Raw genomic sequence first — 17,655 nt, forward strand, 5'->3', positions numbered from 1 at the left:
TTTTTTTTGGACAGCGGGGGATTGAACCAGTAAACCTTGTGGTTTCCAAACAGCCGCTCTACAGTACCTCCTGAGCCACCATCACCACTGACCTTGATCCTCAGTAATGCATGAGTTTACACCTATAACCCTAGGTTGCGCACAGGAAATAGCAAATCTACAAGCTCACAGCGCAGTGCGTTGTGGGATTGTAGACTGGGTGCACGATGCCCATGTGTAAATACTCTTAAGTCATCGTTTCTCAAAATGGGGTCCGGGGACCCCCTGGGGTCCTTGGCGGGGGTTGGGTTCCAGGGGGTCCCCAGCAAAAGTAGTTAACATAGCATCACAATTATTTTAAGCACTTTAACCATTTATACGTTGGCTATTAAAAAAAGCTCTCAGCGCGTCACTTTGACACATTTTTGAAAATATCGATATTATTTTTACATAAATCTCCTCTTTTGGGGGTCCTCTGGCACAAAATATTTTCAGATGGATTTGAGAGATGAAAAAGTTTGAGAACCACTGCCCTAAGTAAAGTATAGTGCTCTCCCAGAGTTAAATTAACACTCAAGATTCTGTACACACAGAGTCTGGTCCTGTCTCATCCTCTCACAACCACCACTGTATCCTGGAGGCTCCAATAAACACCTGACGGAATAAAAACAACTTGAACAACTACCAAAACAAAAGTTCCCTCTGTCAACCTTACGGGTCCACTTCTTATACTTTCAGTCTTAAATTAACGTTGAGGATATTATTTTGATGTGTGGTATAGAATTCAGTGGGGGTTCCTTGTTTGTTTTTGTATTCAGTGAGATGTTTATTCAAGGCTCCAGGATACACAGAGGAACGGAGTCTCATCTAAAAATGAAAAACTAGTAGTAAACCACTTTTTATTCCAAGTTCATGTAGGAACATTTTCTGTTTCTGTCTGTCATTTTAGTTAAACTAAAACTAAAACTTATCACAAACAATCACACCCTGCCTTATATTTCGTGTATTTTCAAAACATTTGTGAAATGGCACATTCTCTACAATAAATAAGTAAGTAAATAAGTAAGTAAGTAGGGGAGTAATTAATGAAGCTGGTAAGTATTAATGACAATTATTTTGTACTTTTACTCAAGTAAGAATTTGAATATAGGACTATAAAGAATACATCACATGGATGCACCTGCGACGTATCATCAGTGTTGTAGCCTGGGGTCATAGGGTGTTTCGGGTCTCGCAACATACACCCTCGCCCAGGTGACCCGGGGTTGATCAAGCCCCAACTTACGTCCCAGGTAGCTACCCACGGTCAGTCCTATAGGGAAAGACAGGGCTAATCAGTCCGCTTCTCCAGAACTACTCTGCCGGAACTCGGGGGAGGCTCTGGCACGTGAAGGGACTAGGCTCTGTGGTTGGCCTCCTGGCCGGGCTCCTCCTTCGTCTCACCAGGTCCAGGACCTGAGCGCTGTACCAGATCCTCTGCACCATCCCGATCCAAACATTTCCTTCTGGCGTGATGGTTCCTTGGGCCGATACCACTAGATTGGACCGTCTAATGGTATTAGCTCCACTTGCGGTTTGCTTGAATGGCCCTCCTAAAGGCCTCACCGTGGGGTTGTTGGGCTTCTTCCTCACGGAAGACACAGGCTGGGGCGCCAACCCATACTGCTCCCGGTATAACGTATGGGTTGGCGCAGTTGGCGCAGTATGGGGCGCAGTATGGGTTGGCGCCCATACTGTTTACAACTATTACTTGTAAACAGTATTTTTACATTGTGGTATAGCTACTTTTACTTAAGTGAAAGACCAGTGTACTTGTGCCACCATGCAGTGGAGGGAGGCTAGGGGGGGACAGTTAATTAAGATCCCTCAGACCCTTGGCCACTCCACTAATCTATCTCCATGGCAATGTGACCTGGTTTCCATGGTTTTCCCATATAGGTCACACACGACAGGGGTCCTGAGACATGTCCCCATTGGCCCTAATTAGACACACACACACACACACACACACACACACACACACACACACACACACACACACACACACACACACACACACACACACACACACACACGCACACACGCACACGTATGATTGGACATCAACAGGCATGTGGTTGCACAGGTTGCAAACACCTATATTCACAAATATGTGCGCACACACACACACACACACACACACACACACACACACACACACAAGCATGTGCGCACACATGCATGGCACGTACGTGCCCACACACACACACTCACAGACTCGAGCGCGCGCACGCACGCACGCACGCACACACACACACACACACACTTTCTGATTCGTTCAGTTGGTAGAGCTGTCAGCTGTGTGTGTGTGTGTGCGTGCGTGCATGTGTGCATGCGTGTGTGTGTTATTGAGTGTGGGTGTGTATTGAGTGTGTGAGCGCTCCAGGGGATGAGGTGGACATTAGCCAAGGGGATTGCATTAGCCAGTTAAAAGTGTGAATGACCTTAGAGCGAGGGCCATTAAGAGAGCTAGAAAGTCACACTGGCAGAGACACGGTGACAATGACTGAAGCCACCTGTCTACCTGATGCAGTACATTGTCCATCTTAGACCTGCAAATGTCCCTGTTAAAGATCAGCCGTCCAGTGTCAGAGATGTCGCTGATGCTTAACACTGGTGTATTGGTGCAACAGTTTATCAAACTAATCGACTGCAGCGATTATTACTAATTAATACAATTATTAATTAGTAATCAAACCCAATTTCAGCATGGCATTATAGTGAAAATAGCCAATCTACAAGCTGACAACACAGCTTGTAGATTGGCTATTTTAAGTTTTGCTTATTTTTTATACTTTGTGCAACAAAGTATAAGCTATCAAACTCGGTTTGAATCCAGTAACACATACTGGGTACATTCATTGAAACAAAACAACATTCCCACCTGCTAGCATTGATAGCCATAGCTGCAAATAAAATATTAACTAAAAATAAGCATACATTGCCTTGAGCAATTTGACCACATGTAGATGACAAAGCTGTCACTGTAACATTAAATGAATATCTATCAAATAATTTACGGGTGGTAATTGTTTCCCCCATTGTAAAGTGGAATCAAGTAACTGAGGGTAAATAAATACAGTATGCTCACATACACTGTCTTTGACTTTACATCAAACTTAAGTCTGGGACTCATGTTCACTCCCTACTGTGTTGTGGGAAAGTGACACTTGCATGTGTTCCAATTTACGAAAAAAGGGTTAGGATCCATTGGAACACAAGTTGTATTTTTCCTGAAAAGTAACAATTTTGGTCATACATATACAAGGTTTCCTCCGCACAGTGACAATTATGATAAATGGCTTCATTCTACAAGCATTAAAACTGAGTAAAACACTAGCTACCGTTCGTTCAGCCTGCCACCATTCCTTTACTTCCTCGCAACTCCCGCAACAGCTGATCTAAGCCTTTATACAAAGACCCAATTCTGTAATTGAGTCATGTTCTGCGATACGCTGTCATCAATTGGAAAATACAGTCTAGATACAACGAAACAGAGTTATAGCCTGCATTTGACACCGTTGTGCTCTGCAACACACCCGAGAGACTATTTTCCCCCTCAAATCTGCGTCAATGGTAATTGTGATGTAGAAGAGTTTGCAGCAGTTCTAATCTCTCTCTAATGTCCTTTTACTCTTTCGTAAATATATATATAAAAAAATGTCTACGCAGCAACAAAAAGGCAAAGCTAGAGGGTGTCCCTGAAGCTCAGAATGTCAACAAAATGGCCCTATGATTACAGCCAAAGTACCTTAGAGGAGCCAGGAGTCTATTTAGAGAGTACAATAACGGGCCCTAGAGATGTTTGTGGCCAGGGGCCCGGCTTTGTTGGATGAGTGGTCCCTGGAGTTTGTAGTTGAGGAAAGGTCAGGTTAAGAACAAAAGAGAGAGACCATGTTCTGAGTGATACCCCCCCCCCCCCCCAACATGAGGGGGCTCATTTGGGTGATGAAGAGAAATTCACTGGAATAGATATTGGTTTGTGCTGCTGTGTGTGTGTGTGTGTGTGTGTGTGTGTGTGTGTGTGTGTGTGTGTGTGTGTGTGTGTGTGTGTGTGTGTGTGTGTGTGTGTGTGTGTGTGTGTGTGTGTGTGTGTGTGTGTGTGTGTGTGTGTGTGTGTGTGTGTGTGTGTTCATCGACTTTGAATCTAAATCGTTTTTTTTTTGTTTGGACGATTAATTAAATGAAAATAAATTTTCACTTTAATTAGGGTAATTACGGTACGGATCTCGCTACCTTGCACAGGGCCGAAAGTCCAGCCCGGTCCTGCTTAAGCCCGACAAGGTTCTGCAATATAATAAGCCAGAGTCCGACACCAAATGAATGTAATCTCTCTGTGATGTGCGCTTTCCTCTGATGCGCTCACCGGACAACTCTATGATGTGTGCTCACTCGCGCTGATACATGCAAACACAGAACCTGTCCCAAACGCTGAGGTAAACTTGTTGTAGTTTGATTAAACATAACGTGCCACCGAAAAAAAAGCTCATAGCTTATTAATACCGTGTTCCCGACCTACTGTCCCTTATATTAACTGTTTATTTAGCGTCGGGGAGCGCTGTGTGTGCATCGCCTCATCCAACAAAACACTTCTCCCAAGTAAAGCCTGACTTATACTTTGTCGTAGGACGTGTTGCATGCTGAGAATAGCTGATCTGCAAGCTCACAACGCGTCGCATCCACGCCACGTTGTGAGCTTGCAGATCGTTTTCAGAGAAACAATTGGGGATTTTATTTTAGGCAAAATCGAACAGCCTGTGTGTGTGTGTGTGTGTGTGTGTGTGTGTGTGTGTGCGTGCGTTTGTGTGTGTACTGTGTGTGTAACAGACAGAACTACCACACAAAGAGACACATGCATCTCTCTCTCTCTCTCTCTCTCTCTCTCTCTCTCTCTCTCTCTCTCTCTCTCTCTCTCTCTCTCTCTCTCACACACACACACACACACACACACACACACACACACACACACACACACACACACACACACACACACACACACACACACACGCAGAGGACATGCATGGATAAGCTCAATAGAAGAGGCGCTCCTTTCCCACAATGCATCTCTCTGTGAGTTGCCCACTCAAACGTATTTGTCAGCCATGAGTTCAAACACACACACACACACACACACACACACACACACACACACACACACACACACACACACACACACACACACACACACACACACACACACACACCTCCAGGCCTTATCTGTGTGCAGTATGGAACAGCTTTTGAAGGCGGTAGGGAGTCGGCCATTGACGGGACACTTAATAATTCTACTGGACAAGCATGAAATTCTCTCTCTCTCTCTCTCTCTCTCTCTCTCTCTCTCTCTCTCTCTCTCTCGCTCTCTTTGACTCTCATTCAGTCTCTGTAAAGTCTTGGCATACATTCTCTTTCTTCTTCTCTTTATACTTTTTTCCTTCTCTCTCTGTGTCTTACTGTCAAATGGAGAGAGAGAGAGAGAGAGAGAGAGAGAGAGAGATGGAAAGAACCTATATGCGTCATATATGTTTGTAATATATGACCGCATACATAAAATTGGCACCTTTCCTATATGTATATGTACATATATGTACATATATGTGCATATATGTACATATATGTGTGCATATATGTGCATATATGTACACATATATATAGGAAAGGTGCCAATTTTATGTATGTAACATATAGGTACATATGACCTGTATGTAACATATAGGTACATATATGACCTGTATGTACCTATATCTACATATATGCAATGAAACATAATTATATGATACCTATATCACCTATAAAATAGGTGAAATAGGTGATAAGTTTGTTTTACATGTACACATTAATCAAATCCATTAGAAACCCAAATGTAGAACTTTAACACTTTATTTAAACAAGTTATAATATGCAAACATGAAACATTATGGCTTTTAAAGTGGCAAACAGCTGGATAAAAAAAAAATATATAAAATTAAATTAAATTAAGCTCCGGGACATGGTTAACACTCCTTTTCCCCTGCCAGGCTTTTGGAAATGCCAAAACCCTGAAGAATGACAACTCAAGTCGCTTTGGGAAGTACATGGACATCCAGTTTGACCACCAGGTTAAATTAAATTACTCCAGTTTGTAATTACCTGTACAAGACCCAGACCCAAGAGAATAGACAGACAGAAGTTAGTTACTCATCATTGATGTTTTATTAATGAACAAACATAGCAGGCAGCTTTAACAGTATATAAAAAAACAAAAATGTATTGGCATCAAAATTTACATAAAAGTTGAAAGGACCACTTCACCACTTTTCATACAATTAGTACTCACTAATGTTAATGATAAAATACTACCATTTTTTTCTACTCTGTCTGTGTCTCATAGGAGGGCTGTGGGTAGTTCAGAAACCCATCCACCAGTGACATCATCGTTTGGCCGTTTTTTTTTATTAAACAAGATATTTTTAAAACACATTTAGATTTGTATTATCGTGAGAACGATGGCTTCCATTATCGCATTGCAACTTTTCACAAATATTATTATGAATAGTAAGTTACAGTTTCTATTAGCTTGAATTCAACATTGATGATGTCACTGGTGGACAGGTTTCTGAACTGCCCACAACCCTCCTATGAGACAGACCGAGTAGGAAAAAAAGGGTAGTATTTTATCATGAACATTAGTGAGGACCAATTTTATGAAAGCTGGTTGAAAAGTGGTCCTTTAAGTGCAAAAGTGCATCATGTTTAACATTTTGCATGTGTAATAAACAAATGGCCACAACCAAAACAGTGCTTTTTTTTAACATAGTGTTGTTCGTCGACTAAAACTAAGACGAAAAATGTTCTACCTTTTTCCACTGACAAACTAAATAAAAGCTATGACGACTAAATGTACTGACAATTTTGTCAACAAATAACTAGACTAAAATGTTAGGAAGGGACTAGTGGACAAAAATCTGCTGCCAAAAACACTGGGGAGTACCTAGTCCTTTGCAGCACGGCTTCGGCACTTATTGGTCATGGCTTTCTTCAAGCCCTCTGCAGTGAAAACATTTGTCCATGATGCCAGAGAGGAACACCGCAAGACGTAGTCTGCAGACAGAGAAGATGACATGACACAAGTCAGTCAACATGGGTTTCCCCCGGTTAAATATATACATTTTAAAGACTATATGACTCTCTACAGACTGAGCACAGCATAGCCACAGATGAGGCCAACCTGGTTCAGAGTGTACTGTACGTCCCACCAGCGCAACATGTTGGAACCTGCATTTCTTTACTGCACAAAGGCAGCCAAATTGCCCAATGATAATGTATTGGTGATAATGTTTTGAGAATATAATTTACAAAACCAAGATTTGTCAAGGATCAAGTGTATTTATATGTCCTAAGCTGGGCCTTTTACAGCAGATAATAAAAGCCCTAAAAACACAATACAGTAACACAGACATGTGTATACATTGTCACAAGATACCCCCCACAATCTTTCTAGCCCCCTTAAAAGAGAATTCCATGCTAGAATGCTTTCTTACCTTTCTATGTAGTTGTTACGTCCCCACCAAAGGTGGTCCAGGTGTTTTTCTGCAAAAACTCCTTATTGCCTATTTCCCCTACCATAGGCCCTCAATGAATTGCATTGAATGGAATGGGAATTGAATGGGGCTATGGGGTGTTGTGCTAATTCGCTTATTTCCATCGAAATAAGTAGTAAAGTGTGCCGCTTGGGATATTATATACATTATGAAAAGGGAATATATACAAAAATAATAATACTTTTGAGCAAAAGAAATAAGCGAATTAGCACAACACCCCATAGCCCCATTCAATGCAATTCATTTAGGGCTCATGGTAGGGGAAATAGCCAATAAGGAGCTTTTGCACAAAATAACACCTGGACCTCTTTGGTGTGTACTTAAAAACTACAAAGAAAGGTAAGAAAGCCTTTTAGTATGGAATTCTCCTTTAAGGGCATTTTTCTGTCTAATACCTAGATTACCATACCAGCAAATGGCAGCAAAGTAGATGACAGATTCAATGAAGGCTCTATATCATTGATTTGTTTACCTGAAACCTGGCTAACTTCCTTAAACAGAAAAGGCACTGCTGGCCTTTCTTGCAAACAATTTCAGTATTGGAATCGAATTTCAGACGATTGTCGATTATGGTCCCAAGATATCTATAAGTGGTTACCAACTCCACTGACTGGCCATCTATAACACTACTCTGAGGAACTAGTGGTGTGACAAATACTTACTGAACAGTGCATCCCCCTTCGCCTCATCTAGTTTGTTCTTCCCCTCTGGGATGACACCATGCTTTCCGTATACGACGGCATTGCGGCACTCCTCATGGGTGAAGAACACCTCGAACAACGCGTGGAATAGCCTCTTGCAGTCCTTCCTGGCACGCTGCTGTATGGCTGCCAGCTGCACAGAGGAAATCAACTGTCCACAGCCTGTGAATAGAGAGCGAGCAATTAACAAACTGCATTTTAAGACATCAGTTTTGCACTTGTAAGGCTCAGCTACATTGACCCCTTTCTGCGCTCAGTGCACCATGAAAACAGACAACTGTGACCTTCTGAAAACTTCACTATCTAGTTGCAGCTCACAACACGGATCACTCGCTACCAAGAACGTCAGGTTCAGTGTGAAATGTATGGCAAACGTATACATCCATACCTGGATATAGCTCCTGCTGCCCGAGACTGGACACTCCAGACTCTAGGTCACCGACCAGGGTGATAAAGCCCTTCAGTGCGTCTAGTTGCTCAGAGCCTAGAACAAAGACAAAAAAATCGGAGTCTACTGAGTGTATTTGTAAAACAATAAGATTGAGTACTGTTCTATATAGCTCTACAGTATATTCTGATAGCAGTCATTGATGAGTATTTGTTCAGTAGCAGGGGTCGATTTCCCAGTAAACAGAAAACAGTTTTATTTTGGGATACCAAAGTTTTCCAGTCATGTCAGAGAACTCACAAAAGAGGTACAGGATAAAGTAAAGTTTCAAGTGAGACAAAGAAATTAGCAGACATCTGAAAACTGCAACATTACAGGCAATAAAACTTACTGATACTGGAGAGCACAGTGGTTATCCTCCTCAACTGGAGCTGGTGCTTCTCCACCTCAGACCGACAAGAGTCGCAAGGCTGCCACCCTTGACCCTCTGGTATGCTCTGGTCAGATGGATTTGGTTGACCTAGAAAGATTGAAAGCACGTCAAAAACTGTAAAGAAAAGTTTTAAAAAAAACAGTAGAACGCAAAACTCATCTATGAATCCTGAATTTGAAGGACAACAGTGCAAGTCTGCTGACACTTAGCTGAGGAACCACACCTTCTACTGGAGCATCACTGGACGGAGATGGAGGTTGCAGTACACTGGGTGTTTCTTGGTTCCACTGATCCAAGTCCATATATGTAGCTGCATACGGCTGTGCAGAAAAGAGAAAAGGCCCTTAATTGTACTAGGTCAAAAATCATCAAAACTATAGGCTACTATACAAGCTCATAGCGCAGCACCGAGTGCTGTGCTACGAGCTTGTAGGTCTAAATGGGTTAAATCTAAAGAAAACATACCTCATCAACAGGTCAGCAGGCCTGTGTAGAAGAGGCTCGAGGGTATGGCTGTAGATCGGGGTAAAAGGTATCACAAGGTTGCAGAGACATAGAAAAGTAACCTTAGTTTGTAGTCTGTCAAAGATCTTTAAAAAATAGCTATGCCTTTATGCAATGCATTGTGGATTTTAGATAGAAAACCCCTTAAGACAGTGTTCTGAACTTCTGACCACTTCTTTACTTCTGAACAACTCCTAAAATCAGAGCCTGAGATAGAGATCTAAAAAAAACTAAATAAGTAATAAAACTCTACTAAAATATGACCATGACAATGTCATTCACGTAGTGGGGAAGAGAATGGTCCAAATGTTTTGCACATAACTTACACTCAAAGCCAATCGAAGTCCATCAATTGCTTCAGGAGGGAGGAGACAGGAGGACAAACCCACTTTTCTGGCTGAGCAGCTTTGTTGTTTGGTGCCACCACCAATGGGTTGATCCCAACGAAACATCTGAAACCACAAAACAAAAAATGGAAAAGGTGCACTCACAGCCGTTCTACAAGAGAGCACATCATTCGAGTTACACATGATGGTTCTACTTAAAGCAGAAAGTTACCTTTGAATGAATTCCAGTGTGTAACAGGCGTGCTCCTCCTGGTACACCAAAGTTGTAATAACTGGAAAAGCTGCCATTCCAGCCAGGAAGTTGATCTGTGGAGCCACAACGACCGACCTCAATGCTCAGCATCCATTGTGTAGCTGTGAGAACTTCACCTAAAGATAATTTGACATATATGGTTTGCATGTTAACAGTGTTTGTCTGTTGCTTTCCACATAACAATAGACTGTTAAACTAAAACATGACCTCGATATAGTCTCCGTATTTGCAATGCTTTAAAACAAATTAGAAAAAAACAGTAAAAAGTGTGCAGACTAAACTCAGTGTTAATTTAACTGTCTTAAGCAGGGGTCTTCAACAGGGGGTCCGGGACCCCTAGGGGGTCCTCAGAATTACTACAAGGGGTCAGAATTACTACAGGGGGTCCGCCAAATCTTTGTGTGATATGATTATATGTTAATTTAACTGTCTTAAGCAGGGGTCTTCAACAGGGGGTCCAGGACCCCTAGGGGGTCCTCAGAATTACTACAGGGGGTCCGCCAAATCTTTGTGTGATATGATTATTTATTTTACCTTAACCACTTGAACCTTAGCATCCCTTTTCTGAGGAGAACTTTAGCCAAAAATAGCAGATCTACAAGCTCACAACGCCTCACGCTGCAAGGCGTTGTGAGCTTGTAGATCAGCTATTTTTGGCAAAGAGGGAAAAAGAGCAGACCAAGTAAACAAAAAAAGTTGAATCTGAAACACAATTTTATACAATATAGAGGGGGTCCCTGCTTCATCTCTCTCTCAGCTAGGGGGTCCATGGCCTGAAAACGTTGAAGACCCCTGGTCATAAGGATCCATTCATTCCATTGAATGGATCATGTGTACTCTCTTTCCCTAAATGAAATGATTTTACTTTGTACTGTAGATTCAAAACAAAATTCATAGATATAATAATAATAATAATAATAATAATAATAATAATAATAATAATAATAATGAATTACAGTTAAAACAAATGAGGCCAACATTAGCTCTCACTGATGTGGTCTGATTTATACCTGAAATAAACAATGACATCATGCACCACATGGAAACTAATATGCTAATGCCATGTCTAAGACTGTGTTGCACGCCCCAAAAAAACTGATCTAAAAGCTCACAATGCGTCGCTGTGAGCTTGTAGATCAGTGATGTTTGGGCATGCAACACAGTCTTACGACGAAACTGTATAACCCCCTGTATTATGACAGTCATGACGAAACTTCAACCTGGTGTTTGCACGTTCTCCATGTAAAGCCCTACATCTACATTAACGTTCAGATTTCAAATATAAAGTGCTTACCCCATGGCCACGGATGTTACAATTCACTTCGGGTCGGTGTAAGTACCCGTATATTCCGGATTGTTAAAAGACAAAACATTTTAATCCGATTGGTGGCCATTTTGTCATAGAGTTATAATGTAAAAGAGTGCAGTACTCCTCCCAACCGATAGGGTCAAGTAGTTGAAAGCCTACAGAAATACGGAGAAAATGGCCATCGATCGAATTAAAATGCTTTTTATTGAACAATACAGACGATACGGGTATTGCTGAGTGCCCGAGTAGACTTGTAACATCCATGACCATAGAGTAAGCACTTTATATTTAAAATCTGAACGTTTATGCAGATGTACAGGTTGTAAATGGAGAAAGTGCAAAACACAGGTTGAAGTTCGGCCGTCACGCTCGTGACGGATTTGCGTCGTGTGATCCATAGCTAATACATGACAACTGCACACCGTTTACGATACTAACAAGTTGGATAACACTTTAATACCATAAACTAATTAAACTTACCTGTTATCTGGTAGAGTAGAAGTACGGAAGCAACTGGTTTGTAAATAAATGTTCGCTTAGCCGACGGTTAGTTAGTTCCGTGTCTCGCGCTACCGGTTCAAAACTGATAAGCTCCGCCTTGAGCAGCTGCGTGACGTAACTGTAGGTCTGGTCAGGTTCTCAACCTGTGGGTCAGGACCCCCAGGGGGATCCCCACATGATTGGGGGGATCTGTAGGTGGCAGTGACAGTGAAGTGACAATTTAAGTAACCCTTTTAATACCTAAAAAAATCACACCCTGTGTGAAGGAAGCGGTGCCTTTGGGGCGGGGCTTAACTCATTTCAGTTCGTCCCTATTGGTGGTCTGAGTCGACTTACCAAATTTGTACTTGGTAGCATGCTGCAAACTGGAATGATGGCTGTTTAAAGCCCAGCCAATGGGCAGACAGAGGGGGCGGGGCTTAAGTAATTACAGTTCGTCCCTATTGCTGGTTTTAGTCCATGTACAAAATTTGTACTCCGTAGCATGCTGCGAACTTGAGTTATGGCTGTTTGAAGGCCAGCCAATGGGAAGACAGAGGGGGCGGGGCTTCAGCAATTCATGCTGGTCCCTATTGGTGGTCTAAGTCCACATACCAAATGTGGACTTGGTGGCATGCTGCAAACTGGAGTTATAGCTGTTTAAAATCCCGTGCTCATCCCGTGCTCATACGGGCGCTGGGGGTCCCTGGACCCCTCTTTGATAACGTCAGCAAGTCATGCGCCTCGCTATTGGTGGTGTAAGTCCACATACCAAATTTGGACTTGGTGGCAGGCTTCAAACTGGAGTTATAGCTGTTTAAAATCCCGTGCCCTAAACGGGCGGACGGACATAGCATACGCGGGGGGTCCCTGGACCCCGCTTTGATAACTTCAGCGATTCATGCTCGTCCCTATTGGTGGTGTAAGTCCACATACCAAATTTGGACTTGGTGGCAGGCTTCAAACTGGAGTTATAGCTGTTTAAAATCCCGTGCCCTAAACGGGCGGACTGACATAGCATACGCGGGGGGTCCCTGGACCCCGCTTTGATAACTTCAGCAATTCATGCTCGTCCCTATTGGTGGTGTAAGTCCACATACCAAATTTGGACTTGGTGGCAGGCTTCAAACTGGAGTTATAGCTGTTTAAAATCCCGTGCCCTAAACGGGCGGACGGACATAACATACGCGGGGGGTCCCTGGACCCCTCTTTGCTAACTTCAGCAAGTCATGCTCGTCCCTATTGGTGGTCTAAGTCCACATACCATATTTGGACTTGGTGGCATGCTGCAATCTGGAGTTATAGCTGTGTAAAATCCCGTGCTCATCATCCCGTGCTGATACGGACGGACGGACATACGGACAAAGTCAAGCTTAGAGCGGTTGGCACCGCTAAAAACATGAAAAAATTACTGCATCAAAACTAATCAACAAACTATACAAAAAAAATGGTAAAACGTTGGCCAAATTGTCAAATAATATAAGAAAGAGGCAAAAATAGCCCATCGACTCAAGGCGTTGTGAGCTTGTAGATCAGCTATTTTCAAAATATTGATCTGTGGAACGGAGTAAAACTAAATGCCTCAACTCCAACATTACAAGTGCATATCAGGGTTGGGGGTCCCCAGTTCAAATATGATTATTTTGGGGGGTCGTGGCCTGAAAAGGTTGAGAACCAGTGAAGTAACAGGATAGGTGGGCACTCGGACATCTGCACACCTCAATGTAAAATTGGCAATTTTGTCCAAAATGTTAAAAAAATCACACCCTGTGTGAAGGAAGCGGTGCCTTTGGGGCGGGGCTTAACTCATTTCAGTTCGTCCCTATTGGTGGTCTGAGTCGACTTACCAAATTTGTACTTGGTAGCATGCTGCAAACTGGAATGATGGCTGTTTAAAGCCCAGCCAATGGGCAGACAGAGGGGGCGGGGCTTAAGTAATTACAGTTCGTCCCTATTGCTGGTTTTAGTCCATGTACAAAATTTGTACTCCGTAGCATGCTGCGAACTTGAGTTATGGCTGTTTGAAGGCCAGCCAATGGGAAGATAGAGGGGGCGGGGCTTCAGCAATTCATGCTGGTCCCTATTGGTGGTCTAAGTCCACATACCAAATGTGGACTTGGTGGCATGCTGCAAACTGGAGTTATAGCTGTTTAAAATCCCGTGCTCATCCCGTGCTCATACGGGCGCTGGGGGTCCCTGGACCCCTCTTTGATAACGTCAGCAAGTCATGCGCCTCGCTATTGGTGGTGTAAGTCCACATACCAAATTTGGACTTGGTGGCAGGCTTCAAACTGGAGTTATAGCTGTTTAAAATCCCGTGCCCTAAACGGGCGGACGGACATAGCATACGCGGGGGGTCCCTGGACCCCGCTTTGATAACTTCAGCAATTCATGCTCGTCCCTATTGGTGGTGTAAGTCCACATACCAAATTTGGACTTGGTGGCAGGCTTCAAACTGGAGTTATAGCTGTTTAAAATCCCGTGCCCTAAACGGGCGGACTGACATAGCATACGCGGGGGGTCCCTGGACCCCGCTTTGATAACTTCAGCGATTCATGCTCGTCCCTATTGGTGGTGTAAGTCCACATATCAAATTTGGACTTGGTGGCAGGCTTCAAACTGGAGTTATAGCTGTTTAAAATCCCGTGCCCTAAACGGGCGGACTGACATAGCATACGCGGGGGGTCCCTGGACCCCGCTTTGATAACTTCAGCAATTCATGCTCGTCCCTATTGGTGGTGTAAGTCCACATACCAAATTTGGACTTGGTGGCAGGCTTCAAACTGGAGTTATAGCTGTTTAAAATCCCGTGCCCTAAACGGGCGGACGGACATAACATACACGGGGGGTCCCTGGACCCCTCTTTGCTAACTTCAGCAAGTCATGCTCGTCCCTATTGGTGGTCTAAGTCCACATACCATATTTGGACTTGGTGGCATGCTGCAATCTGGAGTTATAGCTGTGTAAAATCCCGTGCTCATCATCCCGTGCTGATACGGACGGACGGACGGACGGACATACGGACAAAGTCAAGCTTAGAGCGGTTGGCACCGCTAAAAATGAAATATTTGGAAAATGTTTTAAAACAAAGTATACATGATTAGAACATTCTTAAACATTTGACAATTAAGGTCTAATATTTCTATAATTGCTAGAAATTGCTAGAAAACCTGTATAGCAGTCATTTTGGGGCATAAACAAGAAGTTGAAGGATAAAATTAATAACAATAAAAATAACTGATAATGATGATGATGTTCACATCATGTAAAACATTTGTTAAATTGTTGTGCCTTTTGTTTTTAAACCCTGTAGCACTTTGTTATTTCCAAAAATGTAAAGTGCATTATAAATAAAATGTATTATTATTATTATTATTATAATTATTATTATCATTATTATGTATACTTTACATTACTGTAAAACTAACTTCTACAGTTAGATTATAACCTGACTGTAATTTCTACATTATGTTACTGTGTAAAAATGCAGTAAGTTTCTGTAATGATTTTTTTTCCATAATAAATAGTAATAAGTTACTGTAATTTTTTACTGTAGAGATTACAGAAATGTGTTACAGTGTAGATAGATAGATAGATAGATAGATAGATAGATAGATAGATAGATAGATATCTCCTTTATTTTGCCTCACATCTCATTTATGGCTTAAGAAACAAATGAGCCAGAGATGAGAGCTCAAACTTGGATTATGCTTTCCTCTGGGTACATATTAAGAAGCTATATAGGAGACTTATATGTCCTGTATAATGAATATATAGAGCCTATATATGGATAAAGAAGCTATATAGGAGACCTATATGGCTTGTATTATCAACATATATGACCTATATGAGGGTATAAACAAGCTATATAGGAGACCTATATACCCTGTATATGCACATATATGCACCTGATTTTGACCTATATGTGAGATATATGCAGCCTATATGGAGCTTATACCAGGCATATATGTGGTATATATGCACATATATGCGCATATATGATCCTTATATGTAGCATATAGGTTACATATAGTTGCATATATGGAACATATAGATTCTTTCCATGTGGGGGGAGAGAGAGAGAGAGAGAGAGAGAGAGAGAGAGAGAGAGAGAGAGAGAGAGAGAGAGAGAGAGAGAGAGAGAGAGAGAGAGAGAGAGAGAGAGAGAGAGAGAGAGAGAGAGAGAGAGAGACAGAGAGACAGAGAGAGAGAGAACGCTTATGTCTCTATACTGTAGTTCTCCTCCCACTAACAGTTGTTATTGGGACACACTGGTGCATGGCGTTGCTTGAGGATATTGCACACCAACACTCAGAGTGTTCATTTAAAAATGGTGTGAAAATGCTGTTTCTGTTTATTTTGTGTTTCTGCTCGTGTATGTAGCTGTGCAAATCACTGTCAACAAAGCAGATTTTAAACGCTGCTATTGGAGTGTTGTGGCTAATTACAGAATGTATTAAAGAGAGGATAAACTATAAGATATTACTGCTCTTTATGCCGACAGGCATAAAGGGTGGTAAGTAAAAAAATAAAAGATGAGCATCAAATTGTCCTTATTTAGCACTTTGGTGTATGAAATACAGCCTAACTTTACAATCTTTGGGCATTTAATAAAATAATATAAAATAAACAATAAGAACAAGAACAAGAAGAGAGTGCAAATCTCCACCAGGAGCAGTGTTGCCAGATTCTGTGAGAGAAACAAGCAACCAGGTCTAGGAAAACCAGCCCAAAAGAAGCGACTATGGGCTACATGAGCACTTTAACATAATATACATCAGCTATATATCAAATATTGCGGGGAAATTATAATAAGCAGATCTGGCAACCCTGACCAGGAAGCATATCCCCAATAATAATAGTGATGTATGCAGTTACATCTGTACATGTACTTTAAACACCCAAAACTTTTCAAATCAAACATGCTTGTTCAGCAACTCTATTCCATTATGTATTAGTCTATATTAGTAACGGATAAGAAAGAATTCAGTGAAGCAGCTCGGACAGTGCAAAGTACAAAAGCACTAACTTTCAGTGTTCAGTACATCTTCATCAGAGTCTATGAAGATGTATTAGACATTGAAACGTTAGTCTTTTTGTACTTGCACCTAATAAAAAATGCATTGAACCGTCCGAGCTGCACCAGTGAATTCTTTCTCACCTGTTGCTGCTGACGTGTCTCATTGCTCTGGCACACCGAACCTGCCCAAGCAATACTGTAGCTCACTGTTTCCCAAACAATGGGTCGGAACCCATGTCTGGATTGCGGACCAATTTTTATGGGTTGTGAGTAAATATCCCCTTTTTTGTTCCTATTATAAATAAATAATAATAATTATATATACTAGACCATACCCGGTCGACGCATCTGTGGGGGGATATGCGCACATGATCTGGCAACCCGGGAGGCGACATTCTTTCACACATAAACGCGAATAAGAAGCTGAGATTTGATGAAATTGAAAAACGGGCTTCACAGTTAAGTTCAGATGGTAATGGTCAATGGCTGTGTGCAAAATCAGAGCAATTGCTCCAGCCACTGAGGAGAACCGGCTTCACCACTACAGACAGTCACCACTACAGACAGAGGTTACTAGAATTATAGTAGGATAGTAGTATATATATTAAAAACAATTGCAACATGT

The 17,655-nt window shown here is 42.1% G+C and overlaps 2 protein-coding genes across 2 annotated transcripts in view; one reads left to right on the top strand and one right to left on the bottom strand.

The window, feature by feature from the left end:
• The window catches only part of LOC311044407 (transmembrane protein 132D), a gene marked incomplete at both ends in the record, with an annotated part of 261,852 nt that overhangs the window by 164,970 nt on the left and 79,227 nt on the right, over positions 1-17,655 (top strand). The gene's annotated exons all lie outside the window — the stretch shown is intronic.
• Positions 6,961-9,969, bottom strand: LOC311044408 (uncharacterized protein). The gene is made up of 5 exons (XM_084055960.1): positions 9,948-9,969; positions 9,341-9,437; positions 9,076-9,204; positions 8,685-8,780; positions 6,961-7,095 (listed from the first exon to the last, which is right to left on the bottom strand). Exons 2-5 carry the CDS (start codon positions 9,417-9,419, stop codon positions 6,986-6,988), a joined length of 414 nt encoding a protein of 137 aa, XP_083912086.1. The 5' UTR covers positions 9,420-9,437; positions 9,948-9,969; the 3' UTR covers positions 6,961-6,985.

Source organism: Gymnoscopelus microlampas (assembly GCF_963454915.1).
Source record: "Gymnoscopelus microlampas genome assembly, chromosome: 4".
In the NCBI taxonomy this organism is placed as follows: Eukaryota; Metazoa; Chordata; class Actinopteri; order Myctophiformes; family Myctophidae; genus Gymnoscopelus; species Gymnoscopelus microlampas.

Coding starts and splice junctions, on each gene's coding strand:
- LOC311044408 (XM_084055960.1), bottom strand. CDS start 9,419: ATGGACTTGGATCAGTGGAACCAAGAAACACCCAGTGTACTGCAACCT. Junction 9,205..9,340: donor CAGTGATGCTCCAGTAGAAG/GTGTGGTTCCTC, acceptor CAATCTTTCTAG/GTCAACCAAATCCATCTGAC. Junction 8,781..9,075: donor CACTGTGCTCTCCAGTATCA/GTAAGTTTTATT, acceptor TCTTTGTTCTAG/GCTCTGAGCAACTAGACGCA.